At 42.4% G+C, this 21,441-nt stretch overlaps 2 protein-coding genes across 4 annotated transcripts in view; one reads left to right on the forward strand and one right to left on the reverse strand.

The window, feature by feature from the left end:
- srpx2 (sushi-repeat containing protein X-linked 2) overlaps positions 1-7,691 on the reverse strand; it is a 10,905-nt gene extending 3,214 nt beyond the window's left edge. Inside the window, exons 1-4 of one of the 2 annotated variants that reach the window (XM_021583801.3) lie at positions 6,503-7,691; positions 1,305-1,385; positions 906-1,097; positions 598-774 (exon numbers count right to left, since the gene is read on the reverse strand). In XM_021583801.3, the coding sequence (XP_021439476.2) occupies positions 598-774; positions 906-1,097; positions 1,305-1,385; positions 6,503-6,572 (520 nt within the window). In that variant the 5' untranslated portion in view covers positions 6,573-7,691. The remainder of the gene's footprint in view (positions 1-597; positions 775-905; positions 1,098-1,304; positions 1,386-6,502) is intronic. The other variant, XM_021583802.3, reaches the window with a different exon arrangement.
- A 13-nt stretch (positions 7,692-7,704) lies between these two features.
- LOC110504926 (tetraspanin-7) lies at positions 7,705-21,183 on the forward strand. 2 transcript variants are annotated; one of them, XM_021583803.3, is made up of 8 exons: positions 7,705-7,952; positions 10,737-10,925; positions 11,026-11,100; positions 11,375-11,470; positions 19,057-19,212; positions 19,384-19,467; positions 19,684-19,768; positions 20,311-21,183. In XM_021583803.3, exons 1-7 carry the CDS (start codon positions 7,866-7,868, stop codon positions 19,750-19,752), a joined length of 756 nt encoding a protein of 251 aa, XP_021439478.3. In that variant the 5' UTR covers positions 7,705-7,865; the 3' UTR covers positions 19,753-19,768; positions 20,311-21,183. The 2 variants fall into 2 exon arrangements, with proteins under 2 accessions (XP_021439478.3, XP_021439479.3); XM_021583804.3 differs by having other exon boundaries at positions 7,812-7,952; positions 20,404-21,183.
- Positions 21,184-21,441: the final 258 nt, after the last annotated feature.

The raw sequence follows: 21,441 nt of genomic DNA on the forward strand, positions 1-21,441 counted from the left end.
AAGAAATGGAATAGAGCTAAGCGAAGGCAAAATCCAAGAGGAAAACCTAGTTCAGTCTGCTTTCCAACAAACACTGGGAGACGAATTCACCTTTCATCAGGACAATAACCTAAAACACCAAGGCCAAATCTACACTAGTGTTACTTACAAAGAAGACAGTGAATGCTGCCGAGTTACAGCCTTGACTTTAATATGATTGAAAATATATGGAAAGACTTATGGTTGTCTAGCAATGATCCACAACCAATTTGACAGAGCTTGAGGAATTTTGAAAATAATATTGTACAATCCAGGTGTGCAAAGCTCTTAGAGACTTACCCAGAAAGACTCACAGCTGTAATCGCTGCCAAAGCTGATTCTAACATGTATTGACTCGGGTGTGAATGCTTATGTAAATGAGAAATTTCTGTATTTTATTTTCAATACATTTTCCAACATTTCTAAAGATGTGTTTACACTTTGTCATTATGGGGTACTGTATGTACATTGGTGAGAAAAAAAAATTGATATCTATTTTGAATTCAGGCTGCAACACAACACAATACGGAATAAGTCAAGGAGTGTGAACACTTTCTGGAGGCACTGTGTAGGCTGTACCTTCACAGATGGGCTCTGCCCCACTCCAGGACCCCCCAACCAGACAGGTGCGAGAGTGGTCCCCCTCGATCCGGTACCCCGGCTCACAGATGTAATCACACCTGGAGTCCACCATGTATCCCTGGGTGCAGTGGTACGTGCCGTGCCAGATCAGGTGCAGCGTGTTGCAACGAACCTCTGTGGAGTCAACACACCATAGTCAAAAAGAGATACAAATTACTCCTATGGAGGTTTTTCTAAAGAAAACGTAGGTCCTTTTTCATTAACAATAGATGACATGTATCTGTCTGTATTCAGCCTGTACTCACGGCGGCAGTGACTGGTTCCAGACCAACGTCGGTTGGGCATGCACTGCACAGAGGTTCTGCCCAGCAGCTTGTAGCCGCGGTCACAGGTCATCTCGCAGAGGGTGCCCAGGGTGCTGCGGTAGTTCCCTCCACGGGGGGAGTGGCAGGTCACATCGCCATTGGCCAGGCTCAAAAAGTGACACCATCTTGGATCTGCATCGAAACAACACTGTTTAATCACACACTGGAACACAGCGCCAAGACCAGTGTGCTACAGACCCAATTGATATCAAGTGATAATGATTTTAAAAACAGTGATGTGGGGTACGTAGATTTCCAATTCAGTGTAAGTGTCCACTTGCATTATGACAAGCTTATTCCTAATGTTAGTGTTGTGACTGTGTGGTTCTCCTTACTTACTCCTGTAGTCCAGTCTGGGAGTATAGTACTCCTCCTCTGGAACAACCTCATTGTAGCTGCTGTGCAGTGTGGTTCCAGAGTCTGAAACCAATGTCAGACTTATTAGCTCTGATCAGTCATAGCAAAAAGGCATAAAACAAAATAAAACCATTTGTTAGCCACTAATGTAGTTATGGACTATACTTATGGCTATACTCGGCCTTGTCCCACCCTCTAGTGGTGTGGGGGCTGTGTTTTGGCAAAGTGTGTGGGGTTATATCCTGCCTGTTTGGCCCTGTCCGGGGGTATCATCGGATGGGGCCACAGTGTCTTCTGACCGCTCCTGTCTCAGCCTCCAGTATTTATGCAGCAGTAGTTTATGTGTCGGGGGGCTAGGGTCAGTCTTATATCTGGAGTATTTCTCCTGTCTTATCCGGTGTCCTGTGTGAATTTAAGTATGCTCTCTCTAGTTCTCTCTCTCTGAGAACCTGAGCCCTAGGACCATGCCTCAGGACTACCTGGCATGCTGTCCCCAGTCCACCTGGCCGTGCTGCTGCTCCAGTTTCAACTGTGCTGCCTGCGGCTATGGAACCCTGACCTGTTCACCGGACGTGCTACCTTTCCCAGACCTGCTGTTTTCAACTCTCTAGAGACAGCAAGAGTGGAGGAGATACTCTCAATGATCGGCTATAAAAAGCCAACTGACATTTACTCCTGACGTGCTGACCTGTTGCACCCTCGACAACTACTGTGATTATTATTATTTGACCATGCTGGTCATTTATGAACATTTGAACATCTTGGCCATGTTCTGTTATAATCTCCACCCGGCACAGCTAGAAGAGGACTGGCCACTCCTCATAGCCTGGTTCCTCTCTAGGTTTCTTTCTAGGTTTCGGCCTTTCTAGGGAGTTTTTCCTAGCCACCGTGCTTCTACAACTGCATTCCTTGCTGTTTGGGGTTTTAAGCTGTGTTTCTGTACAGCACTTTGAGATATCAGCTGATGTAAGAAGGGCTATATAAATACATTTGATTTGATTTTATGGACGATATGTACTGTTCTTTCCCACTCATAAACCTACTTTTGTATTTATTTGCTTATTTGTGATGAATATCAAATGATTTTGATGTAGAACATGAAGAGTGGAATATAGTGTCACGCCCTGGTCTTAGTATTCTGTGTTTTCTTTATTATGTTGGTTAGGCAAGGGTGTGACATGGGTGATTTATGTGTCTTGTTTTGTCTAGGGGTTTTGTAGTCTATGGGGTTGTGTTCAGTTGAGTGTTCTAGGTAAGTCTATGGTTGCCTGGAGTTGTTCTCAATCAGAGGCAGGTGTTTATCGTTGTCTCTGATTGGGAACCATATTTAAGCAGCCATATTCTTTACAGTGCCTTGCGAAAGTATTCGGCCCCCTTGAACTTTGCGACCTTTTGCCACATTTCAGGCTTCAAACATAAAGATATAAAACTGTATTTTTTTGTGAAGAATCAACAACAAGTGGGACACAATCATGAAGTGGAACAACATTTATTGGATATTTCAAACTTTTTTAACAAATCAAAAACTGAAAAATTGGGCGTGCAAAATTATTCAGCCCAAGCTTTAAACATCCCAAGGAGCACTGTGCAAGCGATAATATTGAAATGGAAGGAGTATCAGACCACTGCAAATCTACCAAGACCTGGTCGTCCCTCTAAACTTTCAGCTCATACAAGGAGAAGACTGATCAGAGATGCAGCCAAGAGGCCCATGATCACTCTGGATGAACTGCAGAGATCTACAGCTGAGGTGGGAGACTCTGTCCATAGGACAACAATCAGTCGTATATTGCACAAATCTGGCCTTCATGGAAGAGTGGCAAGAAGAAAGCCATTTCTTAAAGATATCCATAAAAAGTGTTGTTTAAAGTTTTCCACAAGCCACCTGGGAGACACACCAAACATGTGGAAGAAGGTGCTCTGGTCAGATGAAACCAAAATTGAACTTTTTGGCAACAATGCAAAACGTTATGTTTGGCGTAAAAGCAACACAGCTCATCACACTGAACACACCATCCCCACTGTCAAACATGGTGGTGGCAGCATCATGGTTTGGGCCTGCTTTTCTTCAGCAGGGACAGGGAAGATGGTTAAAATTGATGGGAAGATGGATGGAGCCAAATACAGGACCATTCTGGAAGAAAACCTGATGGAGTCTGCAAAAGACCTGAGACTGGGACGGAGATTTGTCTTCCAACAAGACAATGATCCAAAACATAAAGCAAAATCTACAATGGAATGGTTCAAAAATAAACATATCCAGGTGTTAGAATGGCCAAGTCAAAGTCCAGACCTGAATCCAATCGAGAATCTGTGGAAAGAACTGAAAACTGCTGTTCACAAATGCTCTCCATCCAACCTCACTGAGCTCGAGCTGTTTTGCAAGGAGGAATGGGAAAAAATGTCAGTCTCTGGATGTGCAAAACTGATAGAGACATACACCAAGCGACTTACAGCTGTAATCGCAGCAAAAGGTGGCGCTACAAAGTATTAACTTAAGGGGGCTGAATAATTTTGCACGCCCAATTTTTCAGTTTTTGATTTGTTAAAAAAGTTTGAAATATCCAATAAATGTCGTTCCACTTCATGATTGTGTCCCACTTGTTGTTGATTCTTCACAAAAAAATACAGTTTTATATCTTTATGTTTGAAGCCTGAAATGTGGCAAAAGGTCGCAAAGTTCAAGGGGGCCGAATACTTTCGCAAGGCACTGTAGGTATCTTGTGGGTGATTGTTCCTGTCTCTGTGTTTTGCACCAGTTAGGACTGTTTTGCCACGGTTTCTTATTTTGTATAGTGTTCACGTTTTCATCTTTCATTAAAGATTTTTATAAATAACCACGCTGCATTTTGGTCCTCCTCTCCTTCCCAGGAAGAAAACTGTTACTTTCTCTGCGTGACCTATATGTATTTTGGCATGCTAATGGTTTTTCCACAAAGTCTCAGTTCCACACAACCTGGTTCCCTTCCTGAGCCAGCTTCCTATTTAACACCTGGATTTCCAATAAGGGAAATCTAAAAAAAATGTTTTTAAAAACTCTCCAGGGGTTTGGATCCAAAACCAAAGTCCAGTCAAACCAGTATGCCTCTGACAAAAGACTGACTTTCTAGTTGGCTGACGTTTCATTTATCGCAACGTAAAAGTGTTTTAGCATCACATGGAAGTAAAAGGTAATAGTAAAGAGTGTAGGGAAATGACTTAACTGGGCACACATTGCTGAATGTGCACTGAAATCATGACACATGAAACAGATGAAGCTGGCGAGCAGAAGTCCCCTACTCCATTTTGAATGTAATTACTAGTTAGTACTGGGTCTAAAGCTGTTAACATCTATTTTTGCCTACTTAGCATTACACTGTATCTTTAAACCTAGGAGCTGAATCTAACTTTCCATACAGTAGGTCTCCCTTAACACCCTCATTCTTTCCCCTCACTTGTGGTCTAGCCTATTTCAAGAACATAATCCCTTGAAGGATATTTATTAGGGACTCTACTGTTTAGAAAGAGGGCTGCCAGATTTGAGTTTTTTTTTGAGCTGAATATTATCCCTGAGTATTTGTAACAACAAATTGGTTCAGATATTAGATTAGCTTGCCCAGCCTACAGGGGAAGTTAATGAGTCATTACTTTTAATTTAGACCGATGAAAATTCAATTCATGGTGACACAACTCAAAGTTTCTAATGTTAGTAATTTGGGCACTTGCAATAAACTGCTAAACTTCCACTGGAAGAAGTTACAATGATGTTACAACACTTTTCATCAAATGCCTTGTTTCTAGTCTGACTCTGAATAACATAAAAACATGCCAGTAGATTTCTATCACCCGAGTCTCCCTCATGTTAGCAAATCCAAGTGAAGATAATCTTTCATTTACTGTCTATAAACAGACTCTTCGCTATTCAAGATAGTTTACATTTCAGCAGCAGTTGTACAATAAAATATAAACATCAACTTTATAGTTAAACATGTTCCAACCATTCTACAATCAACAATCATTCTGCAGTGATTGAAATCCTTTGCAACATGTCTCAACATGGTAGACATTAGTAGTCAAACACCTCTTCATCCTAATAGCCTATTTTCCATTAAAGCAGTAATGCAGGCTGCTGCTGTGGCCGCCTGATGACGGTGAGGTTTTAAAAAGGCAGACTGACACAACGTGCATCACAGTGAGACCAGCCTGGCACACGTCCAACAGCTCCCATTGAGACGGTTACTTTACCAGGAAGACATGCAATGACCACTGCAGGGAGAACATCCAGCTAGGAGAAATGAGTCACATTGGAGGGGGTGGATTTCACAATCCCACTATTCACTGCAGTCCAACTGTACTTCAATGGACATATTCTCATGCTGAGGTTTAGAAAGGCCATTCCCAATTAGCAACCGTTGTATTTCAGTTGGAGAAGTGGTAAAGGACGAGAACGTGTGATAATAGCAATGGTGAGACATAGCCAGAATCAATCCATTAGCCGACTAGATTTTCGCTTTGTTATCAACTGGCAGTAGGTATGAGTTTGGGTGGATCTGAGGTGACTCAAATCACTGTCTTGTAGGGGTTAAATTAGGGCCTTGACACAGCTGGTCCATGCACACTCAGTCATTTGTCTGTGATTGGAGTTGTAATTACAGGGGTCTGAAAAGGGGTGACATACCCAACATCAGATAACAAACACAGGTAACTATAGTGAGGACTTCTATTCACCCGCAAAACATATTTATTCATGACGAAATGCATAGATGGCATATTTGGGCTTCTTTGCTCTCTCCTTAACTGAAAAAGAATGTTACAAGAGTGGATGAGTTTCTTTTCAGGAAATACCCCATGCTCTCTTTGTATTCTGTCAGTTCCCTCTAAAGATGCCACTGCAGCTGCTTTCCATTACCTGCCCTATAACTGTGGTGATGGAGGTATGTCCTCACTCCCCATTGCATGGACTGTATCATGGACCATAGATGAGATTGACAAGGAAAGCATGTCTCTCCTGGCATTAATGATTTTATAGTAGCTTACAAAAGTATAGTTTGAGAGTGTCCAAATCATAACTGCTTATGCAACATCAGGTATAGAATAACATGTGCATACATGTTGTACATCAAGGCTAATGCAAAGTTTAAACTGTGAGTAAAGAAACATATTAATAGTCTAAGTCAAAGTGCAGTATATCTAAATCTTACCTTCATTGTGTCCCAGCAGCTCTCTAATAAAGGTCAGCGTGAAGAGGAAAAGGATGTGGAATCGTGACATGCCAACACGGTCTTGAAGCGCAAATATTCAGATTAAAAGTGGTTCCACTGGGCATCTACTGTAGCCAAGGTGGAGACCATTGACTAACATACAGCGCAGAAAATTTGAAGGCAACAATGAAACCGTTAATTCATCGAATCGTTTTTTTGTTTACAGACAAAATCATTAGCGTTGTTTTTGTTATATTTCTCTAAATCAAGAATAATCCCACCAACGCTCCAGACAAACCAGCCTTGCGCCAATTTTTACTGACAAAGTCCTCCTCGTTTATCACATTTACTGTTCGAGAAGTTACCGCTGGGAGGCGTTGTTGGACTACTTATAAGGGCTACCATAAAGGGCTATGATACCGACTGGTTGGGCTAACTGCGCACGCAAGAGGGGCAAATAAATTATACATTAAAGCGCCAGTCAGCGATTGAAACCAGCGTTCAACCAGTTCGCAGCAAGTCGGACGTGCTAGTTCCGGCAAAAGTCACAATAACTACATTTCTATTAAAAAACCACAGGCTGCTGATGCCGATAGCCCACTCGTGTCTGCCTTGGTTTTACGAGATAAAGACCTGAGTTTTCACCCTGATGACTGTACGCATTTTTAGTGTGTTTAAAGGGGCAATCTGCAGTTGCTTCATCCATTTTTGGACTTCCGAATTAATGACATTTGCCCATTTGATTCTTGAAGAATATAACGTCTGACCCAATGAGCCAAATTCAACTGTCGCACCCAAACAATATAAGCTTGTTTCACTCCAATGTTTGTAAACAAATTAATAAAAACAAAAACTATACCACCTCAAAACTATAACTTTGATATCATGGTCAGTCCTTGTATCCATAGTTATATATATGAATTTGAGAGTGGTTGCATTTCTCCAGCCCCATCCCTCAGTTTTTTACCGAAACGGTTGAGAAGAACGCTTTGTTATTGCTGCACGTGTATAGCGGCATTACTCTTGTATCTTGTAGCGTTTGTATTTGTCATGTGTATACTGTCTCATCCGATTAGCCACAACTGACGTTTCCTCTATGAAAAATTAAGTTATTATATTCTGTTCTATTATATTATTTTGGAACATCGTAAATACAAGCGAAATAAAACTTCCCATAAATCCCAGGAATTAATATTTTCCTCACAGGAAAGTGAATCGGGATCAGTGACGACACTTCCCTTCTCCTTGGATTCTGTGATTTGTCGACAAAAGTTTTCCAGCAAGACGTTGTGGAAGTGTTTTTTTTTCTCTCACTTAGTAACAACGATACTTTTTGATTGCCAATTTCTGCGAAATAGCCATAATGTCTCCCCCATCAAGAAGGCTTCAAACTAAGCCAGTGATTACATGTCTCAAGACCTTTCTTATTTCTTACAGTCTCATATTTTGGGTAAGTGTTCACTTGTAAATAACTGATGCAAGCAAGCTACGGTAACAATGGGCTAAGTTAGCGGCGATGCCTAAATTCCAAAAGGAATTTCCAAACGAATAACGTAATGCTTTGGCTGAAACGTAAGAACTCGAGTTATTGAAAATAAAAAAAATTCCTGTGATAGTTAGAAAACACTGTTGGAAAATAATCACTTAATTGTTGTCGAGCTACTTTACATTATTTATGCGCAGATGCTGTCTGTGAAAGTTGTGCGTTTATCCAACCGCGACAACGTTGCAAAGCCACGTTATATTATTTCTTTTTTGTTTTGAGCGTTGCGGCTCGCGAGTGGCGCAGCGTTCTAAGCCACTGCATTTCAGCGCTAGAGGCGTCACTACAGACCCTGGTTCGATCACGGGCTGTATCACAACCTGCCATGATCGGGAATCCTATAGGGCGGCGTACAATTGGCCCAGCGTCGTTAGGGTTTGGCCGGGGTAGGCCGTTATTGTAAAATAGGAATTTGTTCGTAAGTCACTTGTCTGCTTAAATAAAGGTAAAATAAAAAATAAAACATTTTAAAGGTTTGATTGCGGGGATCTTGGTGACATTCGTAGACAAACTGTCAGATGTTGGGAACGACTATTCGAACCGGCACTCTTACTAAATAACTATTATGATCTCAAATGGTATTTCTTCACAGTTTATATTATTCTATCTACGACATTAATCAAACGTGGCTTTTATGGGTTCAAAGTTCATGACAACACATCTCTGTCATTTATTGCTATATGGAGGGTGATTTGTATAATTCATGATCCAATGGACTGATGACTGCAGTCCATGAGTATATGACTCTGGTAAAAGTGAGGGATATTATACAAAGGAAGATGCTGAGCTCACTGATGTGAGACCATGGGCTATTATTGGTTGTGTCGGTGAGGGGGGCTGGGTTAAATCAAATTTTATTGGTCACATACACTAGGTTAGCAGATGTTACTGCGAGTGTAGCGAAATGCTTGTGCTTCTAGATCTGACAGTGCAGTAATATATCTAACAATTCCTCAACAAAACCTAATACACACAATCTAGTAAAGGAATGGGATGAGAATATATAAGTATAAAATATTTGGATGAGCAGTGACCGAGCAGCTACGATGCAATAGATGGTGAAGGATACAGTATACATCATATACATATGAGATGAGTAATGTGAAATATGTAAACATTCTTAAAGTGGCATTATTAAAGTGACCAGCGTTCCATTTATTAAAGTGGCCAATGATATCAAGTCTGTAGCTAAGCAGCTGCCTGTCTGTGCTAGTGGTGACTGTTTAACAATCAGTCACCATAGATAGAAGCTCTTTTTCAATCTCTCTGCCCCAGCTTTGATGCACCTGTACTGACCTCGCCTTCTGGATGGAAGTGGGGTGAATGGGTAGTGATTCGGGTGGTTATTGTCCTTGAATATCTTTTTTGCCTTCCTGTGACATCGGGTGTTGTAGGTGTCCTGGAGGGCAGGTAGTTTGCCCCTGGTGATCCGTTGTGCAGACCACACCACCCTCTGGAGAGCCCTGTGGTTGTGGGCGGTGCAGTTGCCGTACCAGGCGGTGATACACCCCAACAGGATGCTCTCAATTGTGCACCTGTAAAAGGTAGTGAGGGTTTTCGGTGACAAGCCAAATAAAATTCTGCATCCTGTTGCGCCTTCACCACACTATCAGTGTGCGTGGACCATTTCAATTTGTCGGTGATATGTACACAGAGGAACTTAAAACGCTCCACTTTCTCCACTACTGTCCTGTCGATGTGGATAGGGGGGTGCTCCCTTTGCTGTTTCCTGTAGTCCACAATCATCTCTTTTTGTTTTGCTGACATTGAGTGAGAGGTTATTTTCCTGACACCACACTCCGAGGACCCTCACCTCCTCCCTGTAGGCCGTCTCGTTGTTGTTGGTAATCAAGCTTACCACTGTAGTGTCTGCAAACGTAATGATTGAGTTGTAGGCGTGCATGGCCACGCAGTCATGGGTGAACAGGGAGTACAGGAGAGGGCTAAGAATGCACCCTTGTGAGGCCACAGTGTTGAGGGTCAACGGAGTGGAGATGTTGTTTCCTACCTTCACCACCTGGGGCAGCCAGTCAGGAAGTCCTGGACTCAGTTTCACAGGGCGGGTTCGAGACCCAGGGTCTTAAGCTTAATGATTAGTTTGGAGGGTACTATGGTGTTGAATGCTGAGCTGTAGTCAATGAACAGCATTCTTACGTAGGTATTCCTCTTGTCCAGATGGGTTAGGGCAGCGTGATGGCGATTGCATCGTCTGGACCTATTGGGGCGGTAAGCAAATTGGAGGTGGTCTAGGGTGACAGGTAAGGTGGAGGTGATATGGTCCTTGACTAGTCTCTCAAAGCACTTCATGATGACAGTCATTTAGTTTAGTTCAACCTTAGCTTTCTTGGGAACAGGAACAGTGGTGGCCATCTTGAAGCATGTGGGGACCGCAGACTGGGATAGGGATCGATTGAATATCAATCCCTTTTGATATTCCATGTAGGCTCCATGCTGACTTTCCCTTCTTGTTGTAGATATTTATACCAACTTCAAAGCTGTTTCAGATGTGTACTGGCCCCTGACATCACACTGAGCTGAATATAATTGTTAGGTGTTCAAGGTGATCAATAAAGAAGGTTGTTTTTTTCTCGCTTTAAATCTTGAGTTTGTGTCAGAACTAGGTAAAATCTCTGAAACATCCCCTAGGGACATTACCTGAGATTGGAGCTGACTGTCTGTGCTTTCTCCCAGTTTACAGGGGTTATCCTTCTGGCTGTTGGAGTATGGGGGAAGGTGAGCCTGGAAGCTTATTTCCAGCTGGCCTCTGAGAAGAGCACCAACGCACCATATGTCCTCATCGGGACTGGAGCCATCATCATCATTTTTGGCCTGTTTGGTTGCTTCGCTACATGCCGCGGTAGCCCATGGATGCTGAAGCTGGTCAGTTACACTGTGACGTGTTACATTTTGTATTTGCACATTCTCCTCAAATGTTTGTCTTTGTTGTATGTAAATTGATGTGTCGTTTCTCTCCCCTCAGTATGCCATGTTCCTGGTGCTGGTGTTCATAGCTGAGTTTGTGGCCGGCATCTCTGGCTTCTTATTCAGACATGAGGTATTAGTTCAAAAGTAGTGTTCCCACATCTAACCATTTACCAGGTGCTGGGTACCAAAACGGTTATATATAAGGAATGGACATATCTGTGCACTGAGGGATGTTCCCATATAGTTTACTGCAATGTCTGGAAGACGTTCAGGTCGAAATGTTGCGGTGAACTATAGATACACCAATGTGCGGGTACTTCTGAGGTGACTTACAATACACTTGACATTACTATAGGGTTCAGTTGGCCCCAAATCAAACCCAGTTCATGTTTGGTTTCTTGCAGATAAAGGCTGTATTAGGTGATGCCTATAAAGACGCTGTGACGAACTACAATACCACTGACCCCAAAAGCTCTGCGGTTGACAACATCCAGAAGACTGTAAGTGGTATCCTGTTATTCAATGCGAAGCCTAACTGTGTTTGGTTCCTTTGCAAATAACACAAAACATGCTGTTTAGAGAAATGGCAGCTGAATTTGATCACAGACCCTGTAGAAGTGTTGCTATAAACAACTTCTATAGTACAGATGTTTACGCTTCACTATCTGTTTTCAGAGTTGCATAGAGCTTGTTGGTATACTATTGTATTAGGTTATGATCCTCCTCTACCATTATTGAATAACTCATTGATGTACAATAGAACCACCTTTTAACATGATCTGATTTAGTATGATAGTTTAGTATGATTTAGTGTCCCTGCACATTGTAAATATGACATTCGCACTGACCCTGAAACTGACACTTAAAAACAATATATAGCCACTGAGCCTGTATATAGCCACTGAGCCTGTATATAGCCACTGAGCCTGTATATAGCCACTGAGCCTGTATATAGCCACTGAGCCTGTATATAGCCACTGAGCCTGTATATAGCCACTGAGCCTGTATATAGCCACTGAGCCTGTATATAGCCACTGAGCCTGTATATAGCCACTGAGCCTGTATATAGCCACTGAGCCTGTATATAGCCACTGAGCCTGTATATAGCCACTGAGCCTGTATATAGCCACTGAGCCTGTATATAGCCACTGAGCCTGTATATAGCCACTGAGCCTGTATATAGCCACTGAGCCTGTATATAGCCACTGAGCCTGTATATAGCCACTGAGCCTGTATATAGCCACTGAGCCTGTATATAGCCACTGAGCCTGTATATAGCCACTGAGCCTGTATATAGCCACTGAGCCTGTATATAGCCACTGAGCCTGTATATAGCCACTGAGCCTGTATATAGCCACTGAGCCTGTATATAGCCACTGAGCCTGTATATAGCCACTGAGCCTGTATATAGCCACTGAGCCTGTATATAGCCACTGAGCCTGTATATAGCCACTGAGCCTGTATATAGCCACTGAGCCTGTATATAGCCACTGAGCCTGTATATAGCCACTGAGCCTGTATATAGCCACTGAGCCTGTATATAGCCACTGAGCCTGTATATAGCCACTGAGCCTGTATATAGCCACTGAGCCTGTATATAGCCACTGAGCCTGTATATAGCCACTGAGCCTGTATATAGCCACTGAGCCTGTATATAGCCACTGAGCCTGTATATAGCCACTGAGCCTGTATATAGCCACTGAGCCTGTATATAGCCACTGAGCCTGTATATAGCCACTGAGCCTGTATATAGCCACTGAGCCTGTATATAGCCACCGAGCCTGTATATAGCCACCGAGCCTGTATATAGCCACCGAGCCTGTATATAGCCACCGAGCCTGTATATAGCCACCGAGCCTGTATATAGCCACCGAGCCTGTATATAGCCACCGAGCCTGTATATAGCCACCGAGCCTGTATATAGCCACCGAGCCTGTATATAGCCACCGAGCCTGTATATAGCCACCGAGCCTGTATATAGCCACCGAGCCTGTATATAGCCACCGAGCCTGTATATAGCCACCGAGCCTGTATATAGCCACCGAGCCTGTATATAGCCACCGAGCCTGTATATAGCCACCGAGCCTGTATATAGCCACCGAGCCTGTATATAGCCACCGAGCCTGTATATAGCCACCGAGCCTGTATATAGCCACTGAGCCTGTATATAGCCACTGAGCCTGTATATAGCCACTGAGCCTGTATATAGCCACTGAGCCTGTATATAGCCACTGAGCCTGTATATAGCCACCGAGCCTGTAAATAGCCACCGAGCCTGTAAATAGCCACCGAGCCTGTATATAGCCACCGAGCCTGTATATAGCCACCGAGCCTGTATATAGCCACCGAGCCTGTATATAGCCACCGAGCCTGTATATAGCCACCGAGCCTGTATATAGCCACCGAGCCTGTATATAGCCACCGAGCCTGTATATAGCCACCGAGCCTGTATATAGCCACCGAGCCTGTATATAGCCACCGAGCCTGTATATAGCCACCGAGCCTGTATATAGCCACCGAGCCTGTATATAGCCACCGAGCCTGTATATAGCCCCCGAGCCTGTATATAGCCCCCGAGCCTGTATATAGCCACTGAGCCTGTATATACAGTTGGGAGAACAAGTATTTGATAACCTGCAAAATCGACAGTGTTTCCTACTTACAAAGCATGTAGAGGTCTGTCATTTTTATCATAGGTACACTTCAAATGTGAGAGACGGAATCTAAAACAAAAATCCAGAAAATCACATTGTATGATTTTTAAGTAATTAATTAGCATTTTATTGCATGACATAAGTATTTGATACATAAGAAAAGCAGACCTTAATATTTGGTACAGAAACCTTTGTCTGCAATTAGAGATCATACATTTCCTGTAGTTCTTGACCAGGTTTGCACACACTGCAGCAGGGATTTTGGCCCACTCCTCCATACAGACCTTCTCCAGATCCTTCAGGTTTCGGGGCTGTCGCTGGGCAATACAGACTTTCCGCTCCCTCCAAAGATGTTCTATTGGGTTCAGGTCTGGAGACTGGCTAGGCCACTCCAGGACCTTGAGATGCTTCTTACGGAGCCACTCCTTAGTTGTCCTGGCTGTGTGTTTCGGGTCGTTGTCATGCTGGAAGACCCAGCCACGACCCATCTTCAATGCTCTTACTGAGGGAAGGAGGTTGTTGGCCAAGATCTCGCGATACATGGCCCCATCCATCCTCCCCTCAATGCGGTGCAGTCGTCCTGTCCCCTTTGCAGAAAAGCATCCCCAAAGAATGATGTTTCCACCTCCATGCTTCACGGTTGGGATGGTGTTCGTGGGGTTGTACTCAGCCTTCTTCTTCCTCCAAACACGGCGAGTGGAGTTTAGACCAAAACACTCTATTTTTGTCTCATCAGACCACATGACCGTCTCCCATTCCTCCTCTGGATCATCCAGATGGTCATTGGCAAACTTTAGAGGGGCCTGGACATGCACTGACTTGAGCAGGGGGACCTTACATGCGCTGCAGGATTTTAATCCATGACGGCGTAGTGTGTTACTAATGGTTTTCTTTGAGACTGGTCCCAGCTCTCTTCAGGTCATTGACCAGGTCCTGCCGTGGTAGTTCTGGGCTGATCCCTCACCTTCCTTATGATCATTGATGCCCCACGAGGGAGATCTTGCATGGAGCCCCAGACTGAGGGTGATTGACCGTCATCTTGATCTTCGTCCATTTTCTAATAATTGCGCCAACAGTTGTTGCCTTCTCACCAAGCTGCTTGCCTATTGTCCTGTAGCCCATCCCAGCCTTGTGCAGGTCTACAATTTTATCCCAGATGTCCTGTTTGATTGAGTGTGTGGACAGGTGTCTTTTATACAGGTAACGAGTTCAAACAGGTGCAGTTAATACAGGTAATGAGTGGAGAACAGGAGGGCTTCTTAAAGAAAAACTAACAGGTCTGTGAGAGCCGGAATTCTTACTGGTTGGTAGGTGATCAAATACTTATGTCATGCAATAAAATGCTAATTAATTACTTAAAAATCATACAATGTGATATTCTGGATTTTTGTTTTAGATTCCGTCTCTCACAGTTGAAGTGTAACTATAATAAAAATTACAGACCTCTTCATGCTTTGTAAGTAGGAAAACCTGCTCTCCCCACTGTATAGCAACTGAGCCTGTGTATAGTTACTGAGCCTGTGTATAGTTACTGAGCCTGTGTATAGTTACTGAGCCTGTATATAGCTACTGAGCCTGTATATAGCTACTGAGCCTGTATATAGCTACTGAGCCTGTATATAGCTACTGAGCCTGTATATAGCTATTGAGGCTGTATATACAGTGCCTTGCGAAAGTATTCGGCCCCCTTGAACTTTGCGACCTTTTGCCACATTTCAGGCTTCAAACATAAAGATATAAAACTGTATTTTTTTGTGAAGAATCAACAACAAGTGGGACACAATCATGAAGTGGAACGACATTTATTGGATATTTCAAACTTTTTTTTAACAAATCAAAAACTGAAAAATTGGGCGTGCAAAATTATTCAGCCCCTTTACTTTCAGTGCAGCAAACTCTCTCCAGAAGTTTAGTGAGGATCTCTGAATGATTCAATGTTGACCTAAATGACTAATGAGGATAAATACAATCCACCTGTGTGTAATCAAGTCTCCGTATAAATGCACCTGCACTGTGATAGTCTCAGAGGTCCGTTAAAAGCGCAGAGAGCATCATGAAGAACAAGGAACACACCAGGCAGGTCCGAGATACTGTTGTGAAGAAGTTTAAAGCCGGATTTGGATACAAAAAGATTTCCCAAGCTTTAAACATCCCAAGGAGCACTGTGCAAGCGATAATATTGAAATGGAAGGAGTATCAGACCACTGCAAATCTACCAAGACCTGGCCGTCCCTCTAAACTTTCAGCTCATACAAGGAGAAGACTGATCAGAGATGCAGCCAAGAGGCCCATGATCACTCTGGATGAACTGCAGAGATCTACAGCTGAGGTGGGAGACTCTGTCCATAGGACAACAATCAGTCGTATATTGCACAAATCTGGCCTTTATGGAAGAGTGGCAAGAAGAAAGCCATTTCTTAAAGATATCCATAAAAAGTGTTGTTTAAAGTTTGCCACAAGCCACCTGGGAGACACACCAAACATGTGGAAGAAGGTGCTCTGGTCAGATGAAACCAAAATTGAACTTTTTGGCAACAATGCAAAACGTTATGTTTGGCGTAAAAGCAACACAGCTGAACACACCATCCCCACTGTCAAACATGGTGGTGGCAGCATCATGGTTTGGGCCTGCTTTTCTTCAGCAGGGACAGGGAAGATGGTTAAAATTGATGGGAAGATGGATGGAGCCAAATACAGGACCAGTCTGGAAGAAAACCTGATGGAGTCTGCAAAAGACCTGAGACTGGGACGGAGATTTGTCTTCCAACAAGACAATGATCCAAAACATAAAGCAAAATCTACAATGGAATGGTTCAAAAATAAACATATCCAGGTGTTAGAATGGCCAAGTCAAAGTCCAGACCTGAATCCAATCGAGAATCTGTGGAAAGAACTGAAAACTGCTGTTCACAAATGGTCTCCATCCAACCTCACTGAGCTCGAGCTGTTTTGTGGGAAAAAATGTCAGTCTCTCGATGTGCAAAACTGATAGAGACATACCCCAAGCGACTTACAGCTGTAATCGCAGCAAAAGGTGGCGCTACAAAGTATTAACTTAAGGGGGCTGAATAATTTTGCACGCCCAATTTTTCAGTTTTTGATTTGTTAAAAAAGTTTGAAATATCCAATAAATGTCGTTCCACTTCATGATTGTGTCCCACTTGTTGATTCTTCACCAAAAAAAAACAGTTTTATATCTTTATGTTTGAAACCTGAAATGTGGCAAAAGGTCGCAAAGTTCAAGGGGGCCGAATACTTTCGCAAGGCACTGTAGCTACTAGAGGTTGACCGATTTATGATTTTTCACCGCCGATACCGATTATTGGAGGACCAAAAAAAGCAGATACCGACTCACAATTGGCCTAGCGTCGTCCGGGTTAGGGAGGGTTTGGCCGGTAGGGATATCCTTGTCTCATCGTGCACTAGCAACTCCTGTGGCGGGCCGGGCGCAGTGCACTCTAACCAGGTCGCCAGGTGTACAGTGTTTCCTCTGACACATTGGTGCGGCTGGCTTCCGGGTTGGATGCGCGTTGTGTTAAGAAGCAGTGCGGCTTGGTTGGGTTGTGTATCGGAGGACGCGTGGCTTTCGACCTTCATCTCTCCTGAGTCCGTACGGGAGTTGTAGCGATGAGACAAGATACCACGAAAAGGGGATACAACTTTTTTTAATTTTTTTTAAACAAGCCAATACCGATTAATCGGCAGATTTTTATTTTTTACATTTAAAAAAATATATATATAAATAAAAGAGAACTTACAAATAAATAACTATTTAACATTATTATTTTTTTTTAATGGGGATAATTACAACAATACTGAATGAACACTTATTTTAACTTAATATAATACCTTTGACTATTGGATGTTCTTATAGGCACTTTAGTATTGCCAGTGTAACAGTATAGCTTCCATCGCTCTCCTTGCCGCTACCTGGGCTCGAACCAGGAACACATCGACAACAGCCACCCTCGAAGCAGCGTTACCCATGCAGAGCAAGGTGAACAACTACTCCAAGTCTCAGAGCGAGTGACGTTTGAAATGCTATTAGCGCGCACCCGCTAACTAGCTAGCCATTTCACATCGGTTACACCAGTCTAATCTCGTGAGTTGATAGGCATGAAGTCATAAACAGCGCAAATCTTGAAGCATTGCGAAGAGCTGCTGGCAAAACGCACGAAAGTACTGTTTGAATGAATGCTTACGAGCCTGCTGGTGCCTACCATCGCTCAGTCAGACTGCTCTATCAAATCATAGACTTAATTATAACATAATAACACACAGAAATACGAGCCTTAGGTCATTAATATGGTTGAATCCGTAAACTATCATTTCGAAAACAAAACGTTTATTCTTTCAGTGAAATATGGAACCGTTCCGTATTTTATCTAACGGATGGCATCCCTAAGTCTAAATATTGCTGTTACATTCCACAACCTTCAGTGTTATGTCAATTTTATAAAATTCTGGCAAATTAATTCGCAATGAGCCAGGCTGCCCAAACTGTTGCATATACCCTGACTCTGTGTGCAATGAACGCAAGAGAAGTGACAATTTCACCTGGTTAATATTGCCTGCTAACCTTTCTTTTAGCTAAATATGCAGGTTTAAAAATGTATACTTCTGTCTATTGATTTTAAGAAAGGAATTGATGTTTATGGTTAGATACACTTTGGAGCAACAACAGTCCTTTTTCGCGAATGTGCACCGCATCGATTATATGCAACGCAGGACACGCTAGATAAACTAGTAATATCATCAACTAGTGATTATGATTGTTTTTATAAGATAAGTTTAATGCTAGCTAGTAACTTACCTTGGCTTCTTATTGCATTCGTGTAACAGGCAGGCTCCTCGTGAGGCAGGTGGTTAGAGCGTTGGACTAGTTAACTGTAAGGTTGCAAGATCGAATCCCCGAGCTGACAAGGTAAAAATATGTCGTTCTGCCCCTGAACAAGGCAGTTAACCCACTGTTCCTAGGCAGTCATTGAAAATAAGAATGTGTTCTTAACTGACTTGCCTCATTTAAATAAAGGCGTCCAAAAATACCAATTTCCGATTATGAAAACTTGAAATCGGCCCTAATTAATCGCCCATTCCGATTTAATCGGTCGACCTCTAGTAGCTACTGAGTCTGGTACTGAGCCTATATATAGCTACTGACCCTGTATGTAGCTACTGACCCTGTATGTAGCTTGCTTAATATCTCATGTTCTGTTCTACTTGACTTTTTTAAATAAAAACATGTATAGTACTACCAACATTAATTACTGAATTGTTGGGAAAGAGCAAGCAAGCAAAGTAATTTCACTGTACTTGTGCATGTGCCATTGAAACTTGATTTGTCCACATGGCTAAGTCAACCATAGAATTAGGAATTGGAAGTTAAAATTGTTATTTCCTCTTGATAATTAGTAAATGTGTGTTTTGTGCAGTTGCACTGCTGTGGAGTGGAAAGTTACACGGACTGGAACACAACAAAGTACTTCAAAGACCAAGGCATCCCTGACAGCTGTTGCAAAGAGAACACTGTCTGCCCTGTTGAGGACCTCAAGGACCTTGACAGGGCTCGCGACTTGGTGTATCACCCGGTGAGAGCACTGCCGCATATCATTATCAATCATATCATACAGAATTATGTCAGAGCTGTGGTTCATAGTTTACCAGTCTTTTAGGCTAAGTATTGCCAGTCCAGTATGCGCAATGAACAGCTATAACCTTGTGAAACCATATTTATTTTCCTTCTGCTTAACATGTTTTAGGGCTGCTTCACGAAGGTGACCACTTTGATGGAGTCTAACCTGGGGATCATTGCCGGAATGTCTTTTGGAATTGCATTCTTCCAGGTACATCCACTGAAGAGCCTTTATTTGATATTGGCCTGTAGGCATAATAATCTCTAGGGGAGAAAATATACAATGTTATTACCAGTAGCATAGATCTTGAAATGTTGTTAGATCATCAAGAAAATTATAGATGTCCCTTTTTCTTTTAAAACATGAAGTGAGTGCATGTCAATTTTGTCTTCACATCCTAATTGAAACTCTTAACTTTCTTCCTAGCTCATTGGGGTGTTCTTGGCCTGCTGCTTGTCTCGATACATCACCAACAACCAGTACGAGATGGTCTAGCAGTGTCCTTTCACAGGTAGTACCCTACATGGACTAGTACTGGGGGATCCCATGCCTCATATTGTTATTGAAGTCATGTCTTTAGAGTGCCCAAAATGTACATGTTATTGTCACACAGTACACTATACTGGAACCCCTGCACTTGGTTTGGTCACTTAAGTTGCTGTGTACCAGCTTCTTGATTCTCCCTCTATGGACGAGAGCATTTTCATGTAAGGAAATGCCTCCCTCTCCACATCAGATATAGTATTCATTACCCAGGAAGGTGATCATGTTGAAATGTGGTACAGTGTATCAGTAATATGCTCAACAGATGAGTAAGACCAGTGGCTGAAATCCCCAACCTGATGTAACATTGATTAGTGTTATATCAGGTTCATTTCATATTTTTTTTAAACAGCAACTGCATTGTTGGTTAAAAGGGCTTGTTGTATTTGGCACATGTGACAATACAATTATATTGTTGATGCACCAATCAAACACATGGGAATGTTAATGACTACAACCCTTCTAACATGTCATTTGTCTTTAGAATTTTTGTTTTACATTTTTTTGCAGGTCACTAACAGGCAGGTCATGACGCACACCGACTCAAAGGGAACGCGCATAGTTTTAATCCTTGGTCTATGTGTAATGGTTCTGTCATTTCAGAATTCACTCTCGCTGACACTCACTTTTCAATGGCAACCAGACTGAAGGGAAAAAGTTATTGGAAACCATAAGGGATCGATTTCTGCAGTTCTCCATCGTTTTGATTAAGCTTTGTCTTGCTAAGGCTAGTGGAATACAGTTTGTGCTTGAATGTTCATTTGGGATTCACAGACTTTATAAATGTAATATTTTTCATTCATTGTCTGTTTTAATGTTATTATAAATGACATATGTATTGCAATTTATTTGGTGAGCTTAGCAAAAATATTAATGTTTGTTATGTCCATATTCATTTCATTCTTCATCATAATTGCTGCCGTCATATTCTAGTTATATGGCATCTTGTGGTTAGGGATCTTACTGTAGTCTGCTATTTTCATGTTCAGCATTACAGTGACTGTAGTAGTGACTAATAAGGCCATCTGTAACACCACAGTAACTTCCATCCATCTCTTCTGTGGAGACGGGGAGAAAAGTATTGGAAGTTGTGTAGTAGCCTTTGCGGGTAGAGGGATGGATTGCATGCTGTGGACACTTAGTTTAATAGAGAAGAGAACAATTATACACCACCATGATTCTCGTGGGAACGTAAAGGTGTTTTATAAGCCTTTCGTGTGATTTACTGTAACTTTGGTGTGCAAGTCTTATGTTCACGTTTTCAAAAAATATGCATTTCCTCAGATGAAAACAATTGTCAGTGTTAATGGTTGTTGATTTGTGGAAACCGCATGTAAAATACTTGAAAAATAATAATAAAGGTACCGAAACTCTTTAAAACAACTGGGTCGCATTCGAATGAGACTGTTTTTCGAAGGTCTACCTTGTATTGTTTTTTTATTGAAGGAAAAGGAATGAACTGAATATACCTGGGGTGTTTTCACTAGGAACGGAATGATATGGAAAGGGGCCTACCTGACCTCATCAAATAGAAAGTTGTTTGCGTTGCAAAATGGTGACTCCCATATGGACACAGTTACTGCATGAGTTGTGTGACAGACATACTGTTGGAATGGCGAGGATTTAAACGGTATCTACAGC

The sequence above is a fragment of the Oncorhynchus mykiss genome, chromosome 25 (assembly GCF_057628025.1).
Source record: "Oncorhynchus mykiss isolate SJ-2025 chromosome 25, ASM5762802v1, whole genome shotgun sequence".
NCBI classification, from domain to species: domain Eukaryota; kingdom Metazoa; phylum Chordata; class Actinopteri; order Salmoniformes; family Salmonidae; genus Oncorhynchus; species Oncorhynchus mykiss.

Bases quoted from the DNA above. Each gene is read 5' to 3' on its own strand.
- LOC110504926 (XM_021583803.3), top strand. From the start codon at position 7,866: ATGTCTCCCCCATCAAGAAGGCTTCAAACTAAGCCAGTGATTACATGT. The intron at 11,471-19,056 runs GTAAGTGGTATC...TGTTTTGTGCAG, and splicing joins TTGACAACATCCAGAAGACT to TTGCACTGCTGTGGAGTGGA. The intron at 19,468-19,683 runs GTACATCCACTG...CTTTCTTCCTAG, and splicing joins TTGGAATTGCATTCTTCCAG to CTCATTGGGGTGTTCTTGGC.